This window comes from Sinocyclocheilus grahami, unplaced genomic scaffold, assembly GCF_001515645.1.
Source record: "Sinocyclocheilus grahami isolate Dianchi unplaced genomic scaffold, SAMN03320097.WGS_v1.1 scaffold98.1, whole genome shotgun sequence".
Classification (NCBI taxonomy): domain Eukaryota; kingdom Metazoa; phylum Chordata; class Actinopteri; order Cypriniformes; family Cyprinidae; genus Sinocyclocheilus; species Sinocyclocheilus grahami.
The window spans coordinates 4,061,427-4,083,597 of record NW_015505277.1 but is presented as its reverse complement, the minus strand read 5'-3'; the positions used below and the strand labels follow the sequence as shown (position 1 = coordinate 4,083,597).

Here is a 22,171-nt window from a genome sequence, read left to right as displayed (position 1 = left end):
TATCAACGACTGTCAGCTGTTTGCACCCCTGTGCTATTTACATTTTTTTTTTAAAAAACACATCACATAACCCTCGTGCTTTTTTCTATTGTTGGACAAAAATAGTCAATTATATCATTTATCAAATGAAAATTATTTTGCTTATAATAGTAATAGCATACCTCTCCTCCACAAGTCAATTTAAGGCATAAATCATGGCTGTAGCACAAATGGTGCAGGTCAAACTACACACCAAAATAAAATACTTTGGGGTTCGTTCAAATCCCTAATCTTTAGTATTAACAACAAAAGTGTTGCTTCCCTTAGCAAGACCTCTAATTATGATTAAAGTTTTCTTTTATCCGAGTAAGAAAGAATGTCTTATTTTGCTGCAGGCAAGTTGAGGCAAGCAGGCCAATGGAAGGGGCCAAAAAACTTCAATAATCCAGACAAATGTCCTTTCATTTACCTCAGATAAAGCCACCACCTGCAAGACAAAGCATAAAGGCATCTCTCTTACCTGTAAAATGTCCTCTGGATAAAATATAAATCAGCAGATAAATCTTGGAAGCACTCAAAAGTACCATGTCGTCTTAGCTCAAAAGGTGCTTGAGGAATGTTTCTGGTTTTGCATGCCTGAACCACACTAACTAGGCATACACAGACTTGTTGAAGTCTGTAGATTTGAATCCAGTTGCTAAAGTATAATGGGATTTTTCAATACGTTTTGTTCAGGGAAACGAGAGAAATGCCAATGGCATGTTCTAAGCAAAAGGGTCCCCCACATTCATGTTCTTCCAAGGCTTTAAAGAGGATTTTTTTTCTTTTGGGAAACTTCCAGAAATCTCATTGTATAGTCGACTGCAGGGGAGAACAGAAATTCTCATGGGTGTGTGGTACAGTAAATGAATTTCCAGCCTTGCTCAGGTTCTGTTCCAAATGGCTTGGTCTACATGTTAGCATATTTACATATATATATATATATATGAGTTGAACATGTGCCAATTCAAACAGCCGAACAACGTTCAGCAACCAGCAGTTCTTGGATAATAGTTCAGACAGGATTGTAGGGAGCATTATGAACAACTTCTTGGCACATTTCAATAGCATGATACATAATGAAAGTTTTATGGCCTCCAAGCTTTTTTAGGAATGAAAATCTGACTCCACCTCCAAAACCTTCAGCCTGGATGTGATTGGCCACTGAAGCACGACCTGATCTAAGTTAGTGACATCATTCAAGATGCCCCCCCAGAAGCTTTCACTCAGAGGTTACTTTAGGACATTGAAGAACTGAAACATCATACACCTTCACCACCACCCAGGATTTCATCTGTTACGAGTCCCTGGAGTCAAACCAAAGGTTTCATTGATTTCTATCGATATATTTGTTGCGAATTACTCTTAAACACTCAAACATATGGGATGACCATTACGAATTCCTGCTCCCACCAAAAGTTGTACTGCAGTGATTTGTATTGAAATATTAAACAACATCCCATAACACTACCATGGATAATTTCATGCTACCAATGCACAATATCCCTGTAGTTTGTTGTCTTAATTATTAACTGAAAACAGATTCAGGACTGTATGCAGATGCTCAAAGTTGGAACAAAGGCGCCCCCTAACTTATAAATAAAATTCTGAGGAACATCTGAACCATAAAGAACTACCAGAGTGATTCAGGATATACACTAAAATAAAACATTCAGGAAATGGATTCCTTTGCAATATGGGAACTTGAGGGTTATGATTAGAAATATTAGTGATCTAATACTCCAGTGATTACACTTCCACAAAATGTAACCGTTTGATCTTTTGACATTTAAAAGTCATGCAAAAAGTGCATTTATTTATAATGGTTTATTAAAAACCAGTCCTCCTACACAATGAAAGTCATGCTCTGAATAATCAAGATGTATTGAGCAATTGGCTGGTGGAAATGATGGTAATGCCATCTGTTTGCTCAGTTTAGAAACGCAATACATCTAACACTCTAACCAAGACTACAGAGAGATGCCACATATTATTAAGCTGTGCTTGATAGTGCAAACCTCAAATACGAAATTAACATATGCAACTTAATATGTAGCATCATTTTTCTGAAAATGTAAAAAAAAAATATATATACTTGCATTCTCATAACTCTGCCAGCATTCTTCAATTCCTCTAATAATGCTTAGACTAAGAGCGCCACCTAATGGCAATACGATGCTAACATGTGCATCATAATTAAACGAGAGTACCTTTCCCTACAGAAAATTCCACAATATTTTAATAAAAACAAAAACAAGGGAACATCAAGTTCATGGTGTCAAAGAGGTTTCATTTTAGCAAAACATTCCTGAGCATTCACCAACAACAAAAATGACTAAAATCTAAAGATGTGGAATGGAGAAAAAAATATTGAAAAAAATCTTACACAATGTAACCAATTTTCTGTTCGTCTTTACACCATGAAAAGAAAAGAGGACTTAAAAAATACAATTACAAAGCCTGATTGGCAATGTACAAGCGGCAAAGTTTCTTTACACACAACAGATACACAAGGGAAGAGGTTTTAAGTTAATATCGTCGACCAAAGGCTCCGCCTCCCTGCATTCCGCTGCCTTGCATCACCTGATTCGGTCGGTTTAAGGCTCCAGAGAGTGACTGGGACGGCCCTGTCTGTATGTATCCACCTCGGCTGCAGAGCAGACAAATATAAGTTTCAGGTGCAACAAAAAAAAAAAACTGGTACAATTTACCCATGATACCCGCGCCACAGTCCAAACCCGACAATAAAAGTGTAAATCTCGCTACCTTGCCATTCCACCCCGTGCCATATGACCCTGTCCCGGGACACCTCGGTCTGCTCCTAAAAAAAAAGGTAGTAAGTCAGAAAGGAATAGAACATGCAACCTTTTCTGAACTTAACAGATGTTTATCGGACAAACCTTGCCAGTTTCTGTCCCCGTCCATTTTACGTCCAGGCTCCCAGTCTCGGTTGTCACGACTTAAAGCAAGCAGAGCAAAACAACTGAACAAGGAGAGGTCTTTGCCATTTAATGAAGCAGCACATCTGACGAGAAGAGAAAAAACAACTTACCCGCCTGGCACTGGCCTTGAAGGATTCATTCCACGCTTGTCAAAGCTGCCACCCCAATTGACACGATTGTCCCTGCCATGTCTTTCCCGATTTGAAAAGTGCTGTGAATGGAGAAAATATGATAAGATGCCATCCAATACCTGAGGATTAAATCTAATGATGGTCTGTGAAGGACTTTTCTTACCTGGTTGTCTCGGTCTCCTTGCATCCCGCCTCGGTTGTCTCTCCTGTTTGAAAAGGCATGCAAATTATTACAGTATAGTAGCAAAATCTATACACAAGAAATTTGGGTGCCATTGGACAGCGCTGGCATTACCTGTCCATCATCATGTCATCCTGAGAGCGGCTGCGGTCTCTGTGGTCAAAGTCTTGGTAGCGATCTTGACGTCCCAAATCCGACCGTCCATAGCGATCATCCATGTTCATTCTCTTCATCTGCCAGTCATCTTTTCTGTACATTTGAAAGAGGAAACAGAAAAACTGGATAAACCCAGACACTGCTGCAGTGTCAGAACTGACAAATCAAGATGCTCCTAGTCAGTGAACTTCTAAAAAGAATCAGGTAGATTTTTTCTGGTTTTGCTAATTTTTTGCAGAAGAAATATTTGGGAATTCGGCAACCCTACTCTATGCATACCTTCCATCCATGTCATAAGGCCTCTTAAGGGGACGTCGGTCCTGTTCAAAGTGTAGCTGTTCCTGTTGTCGCTTCAGCTCCTCCCTCTCACGATGAATGCGCTCCTGTTCACGCCGCCGCTCGAACTCTATTCGGAGACGTTCGCGCTCCAGAAACTCGCGCTCCATGCGATCGGAATTCAGTCGCTGCTTCTCCACCTCCAGCCAGTTGCGCTTCTTCATCAACCTCTCCTTCTCCTCCCGCTCCCTGAAGAGGCGGATACGCTCTCGCTCCGAACGGCTGTCGCGGTCTCGCTCACTGGAATGTAATTTAACAGGTTGAGAAATCAGTGGGAAAACTGCTAAGTTGGTTTTTGAACAACACTAGATCAGGCTGAGGGGAAGATGATGATGGGAGGCAGTAGTTACCCAGAGTGTCTGCGTCTCTCCACCTCTCTAATCTCTCGTTCTCTCTGCCTTTGACGCTCCCTCTCTCTCTGCTCTTTGATCTGGTCAAACGACAAAATGTCCTTCCTCTCCTTGCTGGAGGACTTACGGTCACGACTCTTAGTGCTCTAAAACAGAAATTGGTCCGTCACTTCAACAACACTTCCAAAACCACAAGGCAGTTGGATTTAAAACAGCTCCAATTATGAAACATACTCGTTCTTTGCTTTTTGTTTTCACGCTGATGACTGGCTCTCCTTTTGACTTGTCCATCACGACAGTCCTCTCTCCTCCTGGCTCTGTAATGGCAAGGTTGAACCATTAAGATCTGGACACTTTAAGACAGTGTTACCCAACCGGGGTGCCATCTGTCGAGAGCAGGGGTGCCGTGTAAAAAAAAACTTTTTTAATATTTTTAAATTGCTAAAATGTTAAAAAAAAAGCAGCTATTATATAATATCCATTTATGATGTCACCAATAATTAGAGATGCACTGAAATTCCGACCGCTCAGGATTCACTTTCACGTGGTGTGACGCTCTGCGTGTGCGCTCCGCTCAGTCGCTCACGGCCCATGTGAGTGCTCCACTCATATACCGTTCATGCTCATCAGAACAGCAAAGTCCACTCAAAAATCGAGCTGACAGGCAACATCTATATAGTACAGTATTGTTTCTGTTTGCAATAGCCCTACTGTGCTGTAACAAGGTGTGGTAAATGGGCAACTCTGTCCTCTCATTCATTGATCTGCTAACCGTTATGCTAACGTGCCCTCTGATAATAATAGCTTTCTAGGATTAAACATTATTTGGATAATTGGTAAAAAAAAAAAAAAATCTTTATAGCCCTACTGTGTGTTAGACCTACCTGAAAACCTAAAAAGCAATTATTTCATCTGTAGGCCTATCGTTATTTTTTATTTGTGCTATCATTAGTAATTTCTTCATTTGTTCTTATTTTATTATTAACTGTTTATCCTCCTTGTCATTTTTTTAGTCAATTCAACGTTTTAAATCAAGCCATCTCGTGCTACTGCAACAAAATTACCCAACTGTAAAATCAAAAATACACTGAGCAAAACTTTGTTTAATTACCATTAAAACCAGCTATCTCACAATGTTTACATATGAATAAAAGCCTACATTAAAATCTGTCATATAAATTGGTCTTTTCATTAGAAATTAGCCTGATTGCCACCATTGATGGACAATTTTTTTTTATAATATTACAAATATCTGTATGACAGTATATTCTGCAGTTCTTCCCTGCTTTACCGAATATCTATACTTTTCAAAAGTATCATATCGAAGTTAGAAATTCATATAGTGACAAAATTAATTTTGTAGGGTGCCACAAATTTGTTAAAATTTCCAAAGGGTGCCGCGACTAAAGAAAGGTTGGGAAACACTGCCTTAAGATACTACTTAAGGTATTAACAAATGTGAATGCAAGCTAACATTTTTACCTTTTCCATCAGAGTTTTCAGACTTCTCCTCTTTGTTCTCAGATCTGTAAGGATGAATCCGTATGATGAGATTGTTACACTTATTTGGCATGCAGAGATGTCTTCAAATACTATTGATCTACAACTTACTTTTCTGTCTTAGAGTCTGAAGAGTGTCTTCTGTCACTGCCAGACTTTTTGGTATCGCTTTTGTCAGCAGGCTTCTTTCCGGCAGGCTCGTTTTTAGCCTAAATACAGATACAGATCAATCAGCTGGCTTTGACTCCACACCTAGCGTCAATAATGTTGACAGCCACCCAACACTGATGCAATACTTCAAGCACCGGTGCAATTCATAATTGAAAGCTTAGAAATAAAGGCCCTTACACATGAGAGAAACCTTCTGCAAGGAAAGAAGATCCATTTCAAGTGAGAGTCAAGTCAGTTTGAACAAACCAAGTGAACTGGATCTCCAAATGTAGGAATTGTCATTGGTGAATGAGACACACCAATGAACACTCGCAGTGATTTCAGGCTTCCTCTAGCGCAGGGTTCCTCAAATCTTGCCCTGGAGGGCCAGTGCGCTACAGAATTTAGCTCCAACCCTGATCAAACTCACCTACCTGTGATTTTCTAGCGATCCTGGAGACATTGATTAGCATGCTCAGGTGTGTTTGATTAGGGTTAAAGCTAAACTCTGCAGGAAAGTGGATCTCGTGGGCCAGATTTGAGGAACCCTGCTCTAGCGTGTTAGCACCTTAATAATAAATTAAACCATGTACCCTTTCAACTGAAATCATCCGGCCGTGCAGCTCAGTTCTGTGCAGATGGCTGATGCACTTTGTGGCCTCCTCAGTAGAGCACATCGTAACAAAGCCATAGCAGCGAGCACCTGGGCTTCGGGCGTTTGTTACTACTTTAGCACCAACAACCTGCAAAAAGTACGGACATGTAATAATGGATCAGGACAATGTCTAACCTCAGTAAAACCTAACTTCCAATGTCTAGTTTTCTGTAACATGCAGACCTTGCCATATTTGCTAAACAGATTCTTTAGATCGGTCGCTCTGGTGGTTGAAGAGAGTCCACTGACCCAGAGGTTCCTTCCGCTAGCAGCTGCGCTACCTGATAGGGCACATAATCAATTTAGAAAAATCCAGAAACAATTTCTTGTTTAAAAGTAGTCCACTGGACACCCACCTTTATCATCTTTCGAGTCAGGCTTGCTTGATGTATCCTCATCACTACTAGAGAAAAACAAAACGGCATTATGAGAAATTGAATGGGCAGTTTAAATGGGATCACCAGTGTTGGTAAACAAATACCCACCTAGTGAGGACAAACAACCAAGCAATGAACAAAGATTTGGATACTACAACTTAAATAGTCATGTGAAGCCCAATTACGTCAAACATACCTTGGACTATGATGGCGAACCAAATTTCTGGTACATTACTTTTTGAAGGTAGAAAAGAAATGACAAAATGGTAGACGAAATGCGCAGTTGCTTATACCTCCCAAGAGCACCCATACTTGTTAAAAAAGGAGCCAATGAAACAAAGAAAGCCATTGTTCTAGTAGACAGAAAACAACAAACCTCTTTTTCTGATCATCACCCTCTACAGAGGACTCTTTCACTTCTGAAGACTCAGCAGGTTCAGTCTTCTTGCATTCCTCGACCGCTTCTCCTTTAGATGCCCTTTCCGAATCAACTGCGCTTTCGATATCGCACAAATCTGTTTCGCTAGCATTAGTGGCCTGAGCAGAAGTGCTCTCGGTGTCCCCCAAATTGTCCTGAATGTTTTCTTGGTCCTTGCTTGTTGATTCAATTTCACTTTGCTTTGATGCATCAACGTCCATTTCACAGGCTGACGATTCTGCTTCCAAATTGGTGGCCTCCTCGGTGTTAGCGAGGTCCTGCACATTGTCTTCCTCTTTGTGAGAATCCCAGACTGAAGATTTCTCGTCTTCAGTCGGCTCTTCAGTGGCGTCTTCCTTAAGTGGCTCTGATATACAAGACCCGGCTACTTTCTCACTTTCTACGGATTTAACAGGAATAGAATGGCACAGAGTTTAATCACTTCTGAGACATTGCAATGGTTATCGTGGAACTGGACTAGGACGTGGCCCTCTGCTGTCTCATACACAAGCAAAGGCAAGCTACCCTGTGAAGAGACTGGAAAAACCAAAGCGAGAACAATCAACAAGCTTCCAGACAACAGGCCATTTCTTTTCAGTTCACCTGCACCCCCAAAGCAGAGGGCAAGCTGTTGACTAGGGAAAGCCACAAGACCTGCACCACATCCAAGTGTCCATCGTCGACTTTAGTACTTGAAGTGTCCGTGATATGGAAGCAGCAGCTTGTGCTTTCTTTACAGGAATTGTGTTTCTTTTGAAACAAGCAAATGGTCCATTAGTGAAATCTCCAATTAACAAACTTTGAGTCCTATAGAGATTTTGCTTCAGCATGATCCAATTCTTCTCATCTTCTCTTTGTGGTCTTCTTTAGGCAACCTAGAAACACTAAATTGCATCTGCAACAACCATTTAAACCAATCTATGTGCTAACTGAAACAGATTACTGGCTCTTTGCATATCTGCACCTTTCAAAAAATCATGTGACTATAAAGTGGTTATAAATCAATATAAATGGCTAAATGTCTATTGAAAGCAATGCATAAAGCCAGTAACCAACTTTGGATTTCCAGTCTCTTGCTCCTGAGTAACCTGATACATTTATACTAAAAGGACTTTACGGCTTCACCCTGACCTTAAGAGCAATTCCAGACAACCCCATACAGTACCTTTTTCACTTTTTGTGTCCTCGCATCCATGCTCACCATCATCCCCCTGCTAAAGGAAAATAAGTAAAGATGAATAAAAGAAACCCAACGCCCATCAGAAAGAAACAACTCTCAAAAATGTTAACTTGAATACCTGACAAGGCGCTTCCTGGTTCTCATCCACATCTGCGTCATTAGGCTCCATTTCCTGAAAGCCAAAGAAAGCGTCACACAATGTGCAATAAGAACAGAACGGCGGTATCAATGGCTAATTTTAAAACCTCACCTCCTCCTCCCCAGATTTACTCATGACATCACCACAGACATCCTCCACGTCACTGTCATTTGTATCATCCTCCCTCAGGTTGTCGGTGTTCTCTTCATTCGACAATGTGTCTAGAACCTCCTCGTCATATTCATCTCCATCAGGCCCACCTCCATTGCCCATATCAGCTTCATCCAGGACATTCATGTCCATAATATCCATCTCATGAAGGTTCTCTGGAATAGCATCCAGGTCCTCCTAAAGGAAGTAAAGGCGGCTCTTAATTTTGATAAACCTATGCAAAATAACCCAACCCAGTTACATTTGTTTTCATCATATCTGTGAACAACTTTATATGATGAAGCACCTGGCCATCAACAGAGTCCTCCTCAAGGGTGCAATCTTCAGGTTCATCAGGTTCATCCGGTCTCTTTCCTATAGAACGAAACAGAAAAATGTGTTTTCAAACTATAAACTTGAAGCAAGTTTTGTGCCGATTTGTGAAACATGATTATGTAGAAAATGAGTTAAAAAAAAAAAAAACACTTTTACCTTTTGGAGTTCGCCGAGGTGTTTTTTTAGGAGTTATCTCTAGGTGTACAATGATCTCATCTGGATTCCCGCCCTCTTCTTCAATGACCTAAAAATGAAAGTATGATTTATAGAGTCAAATACAAGTCTAACTGCTATCCATCTTCCTACTGTTTACAGCTTCACAAAAATCCATCATTATTCTACAATGACAACCTACACTTCATTCACTGCATATTACATAAGCATTGAATTCAAAACATCCTGCAAAGCCAGTTTGATGTCTGAAACAGCCACAGTTGTGTGTAAAAAATAAAATCAAATATGGGTCCGTTCGTTTACATGATCGACATTTTAGGGAGGTTTATCACAAATAAAGCGTTAAAATGGCCGAGATCCCGACTGGTGGGTTGCTGCCGCTTCAGTGCAACCAGTCACTTTCAGCTCCGAATTGAACGCGTTTCATATCCCTCCATAAAACGTCGATCATGTAAAAGAATAAAGTCATATGAACATATGTACCATATATATTTTTTTATTCCCGGAGCTAACGTTAGATTGGAAGGAGAGCAAAAAACATAAATCTGCCATAAATCAAGGGTTCCTGACAACCAGTTAGGGATTGAGCCACTAATGCAAAAAAAACTTATGCATTTGACAAATTAACACTAGTAATCCAATGCATCCTATCAGCAAAAACAGAACACGAATCGCCTATAAACAGCACATGTAACGTTACTACAGTAAACATCCACACCAGTATGCAAGCAAAGCATGTTTAATCTAACACATAATAGGGAGTTGCAAAATGATTCGATATGTTTATATCTGGTGTTATATCTCTTGCCTTTTTGAGTCTTTCTGAAAGCAGGCTCTTATTGCCGCTGATGTCGAGATTTCGGCGCTTCAGCTCGGCCTTCAAATCGATCACTCTCAGCTCCGATAATTTACGAACGCCCGCCTCCACAGGCCCCACGTCTGCTGTCGACGAGTCTGACATGTTTTCAGGTTGTGAGAACGTTACGGTGGAAGCAGACGGACGAGTCTCTCTCTCTCTCTCTCTACCCCGCGTACACTCACCGAATTTTACAGAGCGCGATGAAGAGCGTTTACTTTCTCAGACGAAACAAAATGGCGCAGTCCACTGGCGTAGCGTCCTGCGCATGCGTCCGCCTTGGGATTTTAGGCGCATGTGCGCAAGCGTCAGCATGGTCAAGGTCGGTTTGAAAGGAGCGCGGGAAAAACTGTTGTCAAAGGTTTTTGCAAATTTGATACATTACAGGTGCGAATGGAAATCGAATATTATACAAAAATAGTCTATTTAGTCAGTTATTCATAACATTTTACATTAGCTGATGTGATTATAATATTTAAGAGCATTTTGAAAGGAGTGCAGGAACTTGATATAATATTTTGCCTGTTTTTCTAAAAATAATGTTACTTGGTCTTTTAGTGAGTAAAATGCATTATGAGTAGCAGATTATAATTACACGTTGCATGTCAGCCACGATCACCTAACATAGTGTGTGCTGATATGTTTTAGAGGGTAAAAACATAAGTGTATATGACTTGCATGTTTGCGTCAATTAACGATACAAAATGTTTGGAAAGATTGGTTTGTCAGGAGCATGGGAACTGCTGGGGATTTGTTATTGGTCATTTGTTTTATTGCTAGATATGTATTTTGTTTAGCATGATGAAATTCAAGCGATAGATACATTACAATCATTACCACAGACAGAATCATTTGTGGTGTAGTTTAATGAAAAAAAACAAACGAAGACAAAATAGGATAATTTAATGCACTGGCAAATGTATCATCAATACGATACTGTAAGCTGTACGAGTACACCAGCTTTCTCAGTTACATTACATTCACAAGCTTCTGTAACATGGCAGTCAGGGTGAAATACAACAAAAATCACACTGTAACATACACTGTAGCATCCAAGATGCACAGCTTTGAACACTTTCCTGCTAAATGGAATTTGGTAAGTTGCTAAATTTAAATGGGAGCTCCTGAGAAGAGGCGCTAGGCAAACTCTTGATGGCGGGAGGTTCTTCAGCTTCAATGAACTCAGGACATATGGTTTCCTCTGGTTCATTCTTTAAGCTAGAAAATGTGGGTGATTCCATGGGTCCTTGATAGTAGGACCAGGATGTAGATGCAGATCCGATGGAGGAAGGGTTTAAGTTGGGCAGGTTAGCTCTGAAGCTTTCACTGAAGGATGAAGACTCCATTATACTGGAGATTTGTCGGTCAGAGGAGGAGGTGTGAGAGAGTCGTGGCTCGTGGAGGTTGAGTTTTGACACTAATGGTTTGCCAACACTGACTCTTTGCTCTTCCAAGACCTCTTCATCCAGATTAGTGTACTTGTAGTGTATACAAACAGTAAACGAGAGCTCTTTCTGTGAGGGGAAAAGCAAGTAAGATATGCCTTATAATATATATGCTTTATACGTAATACATTAAATATACAGGGATTGGACAAAATATTGTGAACACCCATTATAGGGGTTAATCAAATTTGTGTAGGCTACAGTGAAAAAACAAACGTTGATTATCTTTTATTTATCTTTTCAGTGTTTAGTACAAGTGCTCAGTGAAGTGATTTGTCAGACTTCCAAAAAGGACAAGTCATTGAAGCCCGTTTAGCAGGAACATCCGTAACCTTAACAGCCCAATTTGTTCAATGTTTTAGGAACAACAGTCTTTACAATTGTGACTACGTACACAAAGCATGGCAAGACGTTATCAGCAAAGAAGAATAGCAGGCGAAAACCGAAAAGTGGATAATATGGGCCGTCAAACACTATGAAGGATTGTGTCCAAACAACACAGAACTACTGCTGCAAAATGACAGCAAACCTCAAGTCACCATAAATACCTAGATTCCACAAAAACTTACCACAGAGAGCTTCACAAAGCCAACATCCTTGAAAGTGCTGCACCTGCTAAAATTTTAATCACCAATACTAAAATGTGAAAATGATGGTGTGATCTTAAACCTGATCTTAAAACTTCAACATCTGCCCTGGCCAGAAAAATCACCTGAAAATCACCTGACTTGAATATTACCAAAACCACTGTGAACAGTTTGGAGAGAATAATGAGAAGCAGATTCCCTTCAACTTCTCTGAAATAAGTGGCTGATAGATGACATTCCACTTGAGCCTATCAAGATCCGAAGATTATGATAGGCTGTCTCATTTGCCTGTCAATGTTTGTATTTAGATACCTCTGTGCAACCTGTTCACGTGGACATGATACGTCATCAGCGTGTTCCGTTACGCTATTGCAGACCGAGCAAGAATGGAAGGCATTATTAGTGTAATATTATACGCTTTGTACTGTAATGTTTTCTCACCGGCAAATGAGACATGAGGTAATCTGACAGCATTGCATTCAACTCTCCACCAACACTGTCTCTCATTTTGTCACTGGTTAGCCTCTAGACTGCCTGAGCGCGTTCATGTGTTTTGGAGGAACAGTGGCTTTGCAGAGTGATTATGCAGGGAGGGTGGGATCTTGCTTTCAGAGCTAGCTTGTTATTGCTAGCCTTTCCGAAATCACCTACCCTACCTTTAATAAAGAAGATTAATTCCAGGTGTTCCCTCATTTTGACCAACTCCTGTATTATACTGTGCACATACTGTACCTTGAGCCTTTGCAGGGCACTAATACGAGTGAAGAGCTGAGGCTGTTCCAGAGGCAGTAGATCATCCATGGACAGTAGTAAGCTGCCAGCCTCGCGAAGACTCTCCTGATTGCTGTGCTTCAGGTCTATTTCAGGACCCTGAAATTATATCATTGTCAAAACTGACTACAGAAAAATTCATTAACAATCAACAGAAGATACACCAAGTTAAAGCAGGCCATGAAAAGGCAATGTATTTAATTCATAGGAAAGCAATTAATCTTTGTTATATTTTCTCAGGACTAATTCAATACATTCTTTGCATATCAAGAAAGTCAGTTTACCTCTGTAAAATCAGAGAGCTGAGCAAAGCAGGACAAAATGTCTTTAGGAGTCTCCAATATCCGAGAGTAGATGATCATGATATTGGAGAACTCTGCAGCAAATCCTAGCTGTACCCTGACACCACATTCGAACTGAAGACAGGAGCTCTCTGGGAGAACTGGAACAATTCACACAAAATCGCCATTATGTATATCATAATTTTATCTACAGCCAAAGTGCTTTGCATAAGGATATAAACTAAAGGGGTTTTATTATGAAAAGGTCGAACCATGAGCGATGGCCCACTGTAAGTTTCGCGTTGACGCTGTGACTTGGCATGCTGGAGCCTGAATGCTGTCTGTCAGGGCACGACGCTCCGAGAGATTACTGCGCAGCTCTAGAGCCTGCCGACCACGAGTGATTTCACACCTTCCCATGTCTGCAATGGACACTGACTCTGTAAAACTATGCGGTCACACTTGCTGTCATCTTTTTTTTTTTAAGAGCCTATGACATAGATGTGGATTCAAAGTAATTGCACATTTTGTAAAAAATTTTGTTTGAAAAGTAGTTCAAACAAAATGTCAATACCAACAATGATTTGAACATTAATCCCAAACCTTCAGCTACTTTGTCAAGTATGACCGTGACCTTCTCTGGCTCCATCAGTCTTTTCTTAAGGAAGCTCATGAAGATTCCATTAGAGAGATCGTCTTTATTTACTTCAAATGCTTCGGCATCAACACACCTGAATCCAGAAAGTGAAGATTGTAATCACAATTTCTAGATGTCAATAAAATGATTGTCATTGCATTAGACTTACGTTGCATAGCCAAACACTATGTTTGCTGTCACTCTCAAGGGGCCAGGTTGTGGGATGCTTTCGTCATTTGGGTTTCTGAATGAACAACACAACTGAAGTCAGTTTCAAGTAAAATTTTATGCACAATAATTCAGAACTGATACACTTATGAATCAAACTGCACCGTTTCCGACACATGTCCAATAGAAAGACATTAAGTCCCGTCTGGCGCTCTTGCATGCGCTGTAACACATCCTGCACCCAGAGGCAGTGCTTGAAGGTATAAGAGGCTGGAGCATCGATGGGTACCATGAAACTGTTCCCATAGTTTTCATAACCATGACCAGCAAAGTACAACAGCCCTTGAAATGGTGGACATGGATGAAATGATCCAAATGTTTTTAATAAACAAACAATCAGGATGTGTAGAACTTAGAAACTGGCCTAACATTTTATAGTTGCAGAAATCCAAATGATGCAACAAGGAACTAACCATAAACCCCTCGATCCAACAGCAGCAAGAACTCAGTAACAGCACTATGCATCTCCTGCCAGTTGAGGTCCAGCAGAGAGACGACTTTAAAGTCTAACTGGCGTAGATGGTTTGTCAACTCATGCACATCTGCCATGGGAGCTCTCAGCTGCCGGTGATGCAGGTAGTTCATGTTCCCAATAAGCAGTGCTACCTTATCAGTGGCTATAATTTTTGAAGTGACAAGATTGACATAGCAGATCCTCCGAATACAATAAATGCCAAGAGTAACCACCACACTTCTGCTTATCACTTACCGCAACAATCACCCATTTGTCTTGGACCTGCATAAGGAGCACCTGTAAAACATAATGGTGCATGTGAGTGACAAGAAAGCATCAGTAGATGTGTTAAATTCATACAATTAAACAGATTGTGCTTACCTACTTTAGGCGCTTCCCATGAGGCATCAGAAAAGGAACCAGGACCTGAGTGAAAACAGGCCATGCTATAAAGAAAATCTATTTATTTCATTTATATTTAAGGGGATAATTATAAATAATTTTGTCTTGGCGTCCTACCTATGTTTACTTGGACCTGATCACTCCACGCTTCATGATAGAGGTTGTAAACCTTGCAAGTATATGTACCTCTGTCTGCTGTGGTTATGCATGGAATCTGAGGACAAGCACATATAGATGCCCAAGTAAGTAAATTCAAGTGAATTACTCTACACATTCAACTGTGAGACTTTGATGAGTACCTTTAAGATGCTTCTAGTACAGTTTGGCATTGGCTGTTTGTTAAGATACCATTGGAACTGGGGAGGCGGGTTGGCCTGAGCAGTACATTCGAGATAGAGAGTGTCTCCCTCCATCAACACTTGAGGCCTAGGTTGCTGAGTTACATACAACCCACTAGCTGATGAAGGGAAGTAGCTGGAACCTACAATTGACATATTTATCAGTGATGAAGGAAATGTGATTCATTTCAGACTCAGCTTAAAGTGAAATCTTCACATGCCTGCACTTGCGCCTCCAGACCTCACTAGACGTACATGGGCCCAGTTGGAGAAGACGTACTTGTCCCCAGAACTTACACGGCAGATGTAGGGGCCATGTTGAGCCGGACTAACAGGATTCAGCACCAGCTCTGGGCCATTGCCTCCTGGCACCTACCGAGAACATAAAGAACCAGACTTAGGGTAATGTTTCAAATCAGTAGGTTCAGTTACAAATTTAGTGCAACAGACCTCATCTTTGCCCTTGAACCACTGGTAGGTAAGGTCCACAGGTCCTACTGCTCTGCAGCTCAGAACCACGGGACTTCCCTCTGGTACCCGCTGACTCTGTGGCTGGAGTGTGATGTCAATCTGCTCCATCACTACCCAAAAAAACAAATAACACCTGACTCACCCTTTTCGGCCTGGGTTACCAAACCAAAACTCTAACCACAAAGAAACACCACAGTGAGGATGGAGGAACTGTTCTAGATTAGATCATAATCATTTCATATATATATATTTAGCTACCATGTGTAGTGAGAAATCCAACAGCCTCTCTGTGCTCGATTTTCTTCAGGCACTGAAGCAGGAAAGCCAAGGTACACCCTCTATCTGCAAGGAGGGCAAGCAGGTATCGGCCAGGACTGCCATGTGGACTTAGCACTTTGAGTGAGCAGTCAGTCAACTCTTTCTCACTACAAAAAAGTAGATTCTGTAATTGAGAATCGGTCACTACCATGCACAGTATCAGTTCGTTATTTCACACAATTGAGTCTATATATGACCTACCTATAGCAGAACTGTGGCTGTTCGGCCACTGCCTTTGCCAGCTGTTTCCAACCACACTCTAGATTGTCTAGCATGTAACCAAGTCTGTTTAGCGCTGCCTCGCTCAGGGTTTCTACACCCAAATTCTTGTCCTCCATAACTTGGTAAATGATCTGAGAAATAAATGACAAGAGGTTTATTTAAATTTTTCGTCAGACAGGAATGTTTTTTCAAGATGTAAGATTTAGTTTTCAGTTGTTCAACAAAATGTTGGTGCATTAATGTAATTTCTAGGTACCAGCGGTTTCTATTTCTGTGATTTTTCAAAAGAAACTATCAGTGAACTTCCCAAACCAAACATTTACGGAACTATGTCCCAGACAGTGCATGAATTTCCTAACAAATGTTATTACTCTGTCTAGCCTCTTAACCAATATCACATAACAAATATCAAAACCATAAAAAAAAAACCTTACACCATATTGGTATTTTTTTTTATATTAAATCCAAATTTTGTAGTCAATGCTACTGACGTTTGTCAAAAAAAACATTTTTTTAATCAACTTGAATATGAAACTTAAATTTCTGTACACATGAACACGTGTTTTAATGTAGTGTGAAAGACTTCTCTTTTTAATAATATAAAACATCCTTATTTGCTATTGTTACAAACATATATTACTATTATTTTCTTTTATATATATATATATATATATATATATATATTAAAAACACTACATAAACACACAAAAAATCTTATTACGAGTTTTATATTAACGCTGACTGTTCCTGTATTAAAAGAAGAACCCAACATAGCCTATAGTAAGTAACATGAAAATGCGGAACCGAATGCACTCTATATTTTAATATATACGACACATTTGTCAATGCTTTGGGAAAAGTAAGTTTAACTAATCAAATTAAAACATTTAGTTCTCGGGCACATCATTGCCACCATCATCAGAAAAGATCGATAGATGATTGCATTTAGATCACAGATCAGTATACTAATATAATTCAAATGAAAAGCTGTTATTTAATTCAACTTAACCTGACAAAAGTACACTTACCTGTTATACGGTAATTTAGACTCCAGGAAGTGAGTTTATCCCGGCTTCGTAAAACGCAAGTTGTCAAGCGACCGCAGCACAAATATTATTATTTAAAAAAAAGATCTCACTGTACGCACTCTGATTTACCAATAATCGGTCAATCGGACACTAAATATCCGTTTAACTCACTTTGAATCAGTTACTGCGACTAATGCTTATCAGACTCGGTTAATCAGTATGGTAAACATCCGCAGCAGTTGTCTTTTTCAGTCAGTAGTTCCTCTTTCTAACATGTATTTGCATGCACTCCTACCACGCGCAGCACGAGCTTTTTACTTTCACCTTCTCTCGACCTATAGCAGCAAGCCATCATCATGTCGACTCCTGAGTCCCTCCTGTTGAAGAAGAGATGAAACCCCTAACCTCACATAACTTGGACAAATATACAGACAGACAGACAGTTCAATTAATTCTGCATGATTAAAGATTTCCACAATTTTGTGGACAATTAGACTTATAACAAACAATTTCACTTTGACATTTCCAACTTTTCATGACTATGAGAAAGAGCACGCAAGGAAGAAAATACACTTTGACATTCCGCATTAGAATTTAATTTTTTTCATGAGACAGAAGTGAGAAAAATAACACAGTGACGTTAATAATACAAAGAATGACAACAAAAATACAACCACTCGATCCTCTGACATAGCACTGATTTGTTTCGTTACACTGGAAAAGAAGATAAACGTCTCCAAATCTGAAGTCCACTCAGCAGAGAAACATATCTCAAGCTGCGCCTCAGGTAATGTGCGCTGTGAATGCTGGGAAGGCAAAGGTTCACCCAGGCCTTGCTCTCAAAGATGCATAATTCTGTCCAAAGCCTCTACATCTTTTTGCCTTTATGCAGTTTATTATGTCTCCAAATATGCTCCTTCCTTAAAAGCTTCCAGTATTCCCGACTGTCTGGTTCAAGTTCGTTGAGGTTTTTGGGTGGACCGAGGTCCAACTGAAACAACCTGAAGGTATGGGACAACTTGAGATACAAGCATGGTATTTTTCTAGCTTGATATGCAGCAAATTTGAAATATTGTTTTCGCCACTGGATAATAAAAATTTTTTTAAAAACGCATTTGAGAATTTTTATCTCACAATTCAGTTTTTTTCCCCCTCGCAATTGAGAGAATAAAAGTCTGAATTGTAAAATGTACACTTACAATTGCAACATAAAAATTCACAATTACCTTTTTTAATTTTTTATTCGGTGGAGGAAACAAAAAAGCAGAATTGTGAGACATAAAAATCCGTGTATCATTCGATCATGCGTTTTTTGATTTAATATTGAAAGTAGAAAAATGAGAAAATGGCTCCTTTTTCATTTTTTCCCCCAAAAAACGAAAAACGAGAATTCAGCTTAAATTTACGTTTTTCGTTCATGGGTAGAAAAATGAATAAACAGCTTGAATATTCGATTTCTACATGTGGGCGGAAATTAAACACCCCTTTCTGCTGATTGGTCAGCCGAAGATCAAACCGTGCCGTCATCAGTTCTTCTGCAGTATCACGCAGCAGAATAATAGTCCTCCACTGCTGCAGTTGTACGGATTAATAACCCATTTTATCAATTTCATATTTTTCTCATCAAACAGACTAATAAATAGCTCGACACAACTCGTACCGAGGCAGAGTCTAGACAGGTCTTTCTTCTGTGTAGACCAGTGGGTCTTAAAGTGATCGGGGGTCCAAGAAATAATATAGCCTTAATATTGCTATAGCCTAAAGTATTTCCAGACTGTAAAGTCGTTTTTTTTTTTATCATGATACATAGGCCTACTGTGATTTATTCCAAAGTGACTTATATGATGCATTTAATGTAAAATAATCTAAATTAAGCCTTTTAAAAGACGAGTATTCCCTGTGGTTCATGTTTGCGGCTTGCACCAGAAAGATGCTCAGCTGATGCAAAGAATAGAATTTATATCTACACAGAAGAAAACCCTGTCTAGACAATGCCCCGGTACGAGTTGTGTCGAGCTATTCATTTGACTGTTTGTTTGATGAAAAAAAGATTAAATGTAGTTGCAATAAATGCGTTAAGAATCCATACAACTGCAGCACTGGAGGACTATTATTCTGCTGCAGAAGAACTGATGATGGCACGGTTTGATCTTCGGCTGACCAATCAGCAGAAAGGGGCGTTTAATTCCCGCCCACATGTAGAAATCAAATATTCAAGCTGTTTATTCATTTTTCCACCCATCTCGTTTTTTGGAAAAAAAATGAAAAAACGAAAAAGGAGCCGTTTTCTAATTTTTCTACTTTCAATATTAAATCAAAAAACGAATGATCGAATGATACACGGATTCATAAACTCAGGATTCTGAGAAAAGAATACAAAATTGCAAGACGTAAATAAAATTCAGAGACAAAAAGTCACAATTGAAAGATGTAAATTCAGAATTATTTAAAACTTAAAACTCGCAATTACAAGTTTAGAATTTGGAATTGTGAGATATAAAAAAAAATCTGAATTGTGAGATACAAAAATTGCAATTATCTTTTTTTTTTTTTTTTTTAATTCTGTGGTGGAACCTTTCATAAATAAAAGCATTATAAAAGCACAAAGTAAAATACACCATCATACCATTCTGGATATTCCTCCTTGGGTTTAATAAGAGGATCCTCGCCTTGTTTGAAGATGTTGACCCCGATTGCATGTGTGCAAAGTCTCACTGGATCCTTACAGACTTCTGGACCCTTAAAAACTTCCTTTACCATTCCTTTACCTTTGCCTTTGGTTACTAAAAACAAAAAAAACAAGAATAATATTTCATAAAAATAGCTATTTAAATATTTTATAATGTAAAAATGTCATATGAAACATGAATATAAAACAATATAAATAAAAACAAAAATAACAGCATAATATAACATTAGACAAATGAATTCTTAAGGTTTTGAAAATTGGACCTACAAGGTCAGAAGTTGCAGGGTAATGTTGACATTGTATGGATACAAATAAAAAATGCGTACAAAACACACCTTACCTGGTTTCTTACTAGCATAACTACGGGACTGAATCCGTAGAGTGTTAACAAAAAGATCGTTATAAGCATTAAGAACAGGCAAGTTTATCCTCTTAAAGCAATGAAGTACACTATGTGCCATTGTGCCTCATCAGATCTTCCACCATGCTGTCTCTGAACAGTACAGTACGTAAGAAGTCCGTCCGGGTGAAACTGCAACACGCATGCGCACTTTACGCACACAGTCTAGATCCAAAATGTCCTGTTGGCTCAAACGTCACTGTTTCCAATAGCGCTCTATATCAAGCAGCACAATAATCATTTGTAAACATACAGTGTTACACAATCTGAACCAAGAAGGTGCCAAATATAAAAGAAATAAAAGTAAAACCACATCATTGAGCTAAACCGGTCACTCATGTCCTCTAGAGGGCAGTAAAGCCGAGGCTAATTAATAACCAACATCTGTTTAGACGAAAGCTGGTTGATACAGAGAAAATGTCGGAGTACAACTCGGTTCAAAAAGGCTCTTTAAAACTCAAAGGAGTCTCTGTAGCAAGTAAGAAGTATGTATTTGTTTTATCTTAATGCTTACCTAGATATATATTTGCATCTGTGTTGTGGGAAATGTTGGCATTGCCTTCACGGCAGCCGTTAGCTGTTATGCTAGCTCAGTGTTGTTGTGCGAGTTATATAATACAACAAAGTGATTGATTATAATTCACTTTTTGCTTTTTTTTCTCATAGGAAAAAGAAGAAGGACCAGGAAAGGAAGCGTTTAGAGGAGCAGGTTTTGACCAGTCAAAACGAAGAAGGAACGAAGAAAGTTTATGTTGATAAAAGGACACCAGCACAGATTGCGTTCGACAAATTACAAGAGAAAAGGGTATGTATCATATATATCTATATATTTATTCTGTTATTCAGTTGACATATAAGACAAGATCATTACGTAATTAATTGACTTTCTGTGATTATTTCGAATGCTGAGTAATGAAATTACGTAATTTCTAATTTAAGTCTTTTTTACTGACTGAAATCGCGGTTTGACTTGCTATTGGGTTGTAAAATAATATTCTCTCTTTGTAACTTTTTAATAGCAAATGGAAAGAATTTTAAAGAAGGCCTCCAAAACACACAAGAGAAGAGTTGAGGTAAGTCTGTCACTACTAATGTTGATATTCATATTTTAGGTAGCGTGTGTTTTGTGTGTGTGTGTGTGTGTGTGTGTGTGTGTGAATAACATCTTTGTTGTGTGTTATAGGATTTCAACAGACACCTGGACACACTGACAGAGCATTACGACATTCCCAAAGTCAGCTGGACGAAATAAATATCTATGGATTTTCAACTGGGTGCATTCAGAGCAAAATCAGCTGCCATAATGTTACCATACATGCTCCTTGCTTACTCTGCAACAAAGTCCAGAGTGATTTTGCTCCGTTTTCATTTTCCAATTGGGATGTATTAAAATTATTCACTGTATATTGCGATTTTAATTTTTAAACTTATTCCTTATTAAGGTCCAAACGTTTGCCTATAGCAGTCATTATATTTTGTAGTTTTTGGTTAAACTATTTAAGATTTTGATTGGGGTTTTGTTTATTGTAAGGCTTGACCACCAAATAAACAGTCTTAAGTGTTTTATTTGTTGCATTTAGTCTTTAATATTTCTGAATGGTTATAGTGGCCCCAAAACACGTTTTGAAATATATAACTGTAACAGCACAAGGTGCTGGTGGTTTAAGAGTAACTTGTTTCATATGCTTCCTCTGGACTCAATCCTTAGGGGATGTAATGTGTCTTTTCACTGTTATGCGGATGACACTCAGATTTATTTGCCCCTAAAACAGTTCAAGAATTGTTTAGATTCTCTCTTTGCCTGTCTTGCTGACCATCAAGTCATGGATGTCTTTTCATTTTTTAAATTAG

At 39.2% G+C, this 22,171-nt stretch overlaps 5 protein-coding genes across 8 annotated transcripts in view; 1 reads left to right on the top strand and 4 right to left on the bottom strand.

Moving 5' to 3' along the window:
• LOC107588113 (disintegrin and metalloproteinase domain-containing protein 10) overlaps nt 1–818 on the bottom strand; it is a 17,708-nt gene extending 16,890 nt beyond the window's left edge. Inside the window, exon 1 of the mRNA XM_016276123.1 lies at nt 500–818. Within this exon, the coding sequence (XP_016131609.1) occupies nt 500–566 (67 nt within the window). The 5' untranslated portion in view covers nt 567–818. The remainder of the gene's footprint in view (nt 1–499) is intronic.
• Nucleotides 1–10,294, bottom strand: part of safb (scaffold attachment factor B) — a 14,317-nt gene extending 4,023 nt beyond the window's left edge. Inside the window, exons 1-21 of one of the 4 annotated variants that reach the window (XR_001609537.1) lie at nt 10,002–10,294; nt 9,176–9,263; nt 8,991–9,058; nt 8,645–8,881; nt 8,513–8,566; nt 8,380–8,428; nt 7,173–7,614; nt 6,776–6,822; nt 6,603–6,700; nt 6,358–6,507; nt 5,726–5,823; nt 5,597–5,640; nt 4,349–4,431; nt 4,115–4,260; nt 3,708–4,004; nt 3,387–3,521; nt 3,255–3,297; nt 3,071–3,171; nt 2,919–2,977; nt 2,785–2,839; nt 2,415–2,668 (exon numbers count right to left, since the gene is read on the bottom strand). Coding sequence is in view for 3 of the 4 variants with exons in the window: in XM_016276080.1 (XP_016131566.1) it covers nt 2,548–2,668; nt 2,785–2,839; nt 2,919–2,977; nt 3,071–3,171; nt 3,255–3,297; nt 3,387–3,521; nt 3,708–4,004; nt 4,115–4,260; nt 4,349–4,431; nt 5,597–5,640; nt 5,726–5,823; nt 6,358–6,507; nt 6,603–6,700; nt 6,776–6,822; nt 7,173–7,614; nt 8,380–8,428; nt 8,513–8,566; nt 8,645–8,881; nt 8,991–9,058; nt 9,176–9,263; nt 10,002–10,154 (2,568 nt within the window). In the remaining variant the exon portion in view is untranslated. Of the gene's footprint in view, nt 1–1,831; nt 2,669–2,784; nt 2,840–2,918; nt 2,978–3,070; nt 3,172–3,254; nt 3,298–3,386; nt 3,522–3,707; nt 4,005–4,114; nt 4,261–4,348; nt 4,432–5,596; nt 5,641–5,725; nt 5,824–6,357; nt 6,508–6,602; nt 6,701–6,775; nt 6,823–7,172; nt 7,615–8,379; nt 8,429–8,512; nt 8,567–8,644; nt 8,882–8,990; nt 9,059–9,175; nt 9,264–10,001 lie in introns of those variants that run through there. The other 3 variants (XM_016276080.1, XM_016276081.1, XM_016276082.1) reach the window with 3 other exon arrangements.
• Nucleotides 10,295–11,075: 781 nt separating this feature from the next.
• Nucleotides 11,076–17,574, bottom strand: malt2 (MALT paracaspase 2). The gene is made up of 17 exons (XM_016276079.1): nt 17,232–17,574; nt 16,183–16,334; nt 15,922–16,088; nt 15,643–15,773; nt 15,414–15,564; nt 15,154–15,335; nt 14,972–15,068; nt 14,834–14,878; nt 14,708–14,749; nt 14,412–14,615; nt 14,103–14,280; nt 13,940–14,014; nt 13,737–13,864; nt 13,406–13,555; nt 13,137–13,294; nt 12,814–12,951; nt 11,076–11,563 (listed from the first exon to the last, which is right to left on the bottom strand). The coding sequence occupies exons 2-17, from the start codon at nt 16,317–16,319 to the stop codon at nt 11,132–11,134; spliced, it is 2,415 nt and encodes an 804-aa protein (XP_016131565.1). The 5' UTR covers nt 16,320–16,334; nt 17,232–17,574; the 3' UTR covers nt 11,076–11,131.
• A 243-nt stretch (nt 17,575–17,817) lies between these two features.
• Nucleotides 17,818–20,472, bottom strand: mrpl54 (mitochondrial ribosomal protein L54). The gene is made up of 3 exons (XM_016276077.1): nt 20,261–20,472; nt 19,858–20,014; nt 17,818–18,232 (listed from the first exon to the last, which is right to left on the bottom strand). The coding sequence occupies exons 1-3, from the start codon at nt 20,379–20,381 to the stop codon at nt 18,100–18,102; spliced, it is 411 nt and encodes a 136-aa protein (XP_016131563.1). The 5' UTR covers nt 20,382–20,472; the 3' UTR covers nt 17,818–18,099.
• Nucleotides 20,473–20,661: 189 nt separating this feature from the next.
• On the top strand, nt 20,662–21,700 carry fam32a (family with sequence similarity 32 member A). The gene is made up of 4 exons (XM_016276078.1): nt 20,662–20,805; nt 20,987–21,125; nt 21,340–21,393; nt 21,504–21,700. Exons 1-4 carry the CDS (start codon nt 20,738–20,740, stop codon nt 21,570–21,572), a joined length of 330 nt encoding a protein of 109 aa, XP_016131564.1. The 5' UTR covers nt 20,662–20,737; the 3' UTR covers nt 21,573–21,700.
• Nucleotides 21,701–22,171: the final 471 nt, after the last annotated feature.

What these genes read in the sequence shown, in the direction of transcription:
- fam32a (XM_016276078.1), top strand. Translation starts at nt 20,738, where the DNA reads ATGTCGGAGTACAACTCGGTTCAAAAAGGCTCTTTAAAACTCAAAGGA. An exon ending in GTCTCTGTAGCAAGTAAGAA is followed by an intron (nt 20,806 to 20,986) that starts GTATGTATTTGT and finishes TTTTTCTCATAG; the next exon opens with GAAAAAGAAGAAGGACCAGG. An exon ending in ACAAATTACAAGAGAAAAGG is followed by an intron (nt 21,126 to 21,339) that starts GTATGTATCATA and finishes ACTTTTTAATAG; the next exon opens with CAAATGGAAAGAATTTTAAA.
- malt2 (XM_016276079.1), bottom strand. Translation starts at nt 16,319, where the DNA reads ATGGAGGACAAGAATTTGGGTGTAGAAACCCTGAGCGAGGCAGCGCTA. An exon ending in TCAGGTCCAAGTAAACATAG is followed by an intron (nt 14,879 to 14,971) that starts GTAGGACGCCAA and finishes GTTTTCACTCAG; the next exon opens with GTCCTGGTTCCTTTTCTGAT. An exon ending in ACAGTGGGCCATCGCTCATG is followed by an intron (nt 13,295 to 13,405) that starts GTTCGACCTTTT and finishes GAATTGTTCCAG; the next exon opens with TTCTCCCAGAGAGCTCCTGT.
- mrpl54 (XM_016276077.1), bottom strand. Translation starts at nt 20,381, where the DNA reads ATGGCACATAGTGTACTTCATTGCTTTAAGAGGATAAACTTGCCTGTT. An exon ending in TTATGCTAGTAAGAAACCAG is followed by an intron (nt 20,015 to 20,260) that starts GTAAGGTGTGTT and finishes TTTTGTTTTTAG; the next exon opens with TAACCAAAGGCAAAGGTAAA. An exon ending in AAGGAGGAATATCCAGAATG is followed by an intron (nt 18,233 to 19,857) that starts GTATGATGGTGT and finishes CCATACCTTCAG; the next exon opens with GTTGTTTCAGTTGGACCTCG.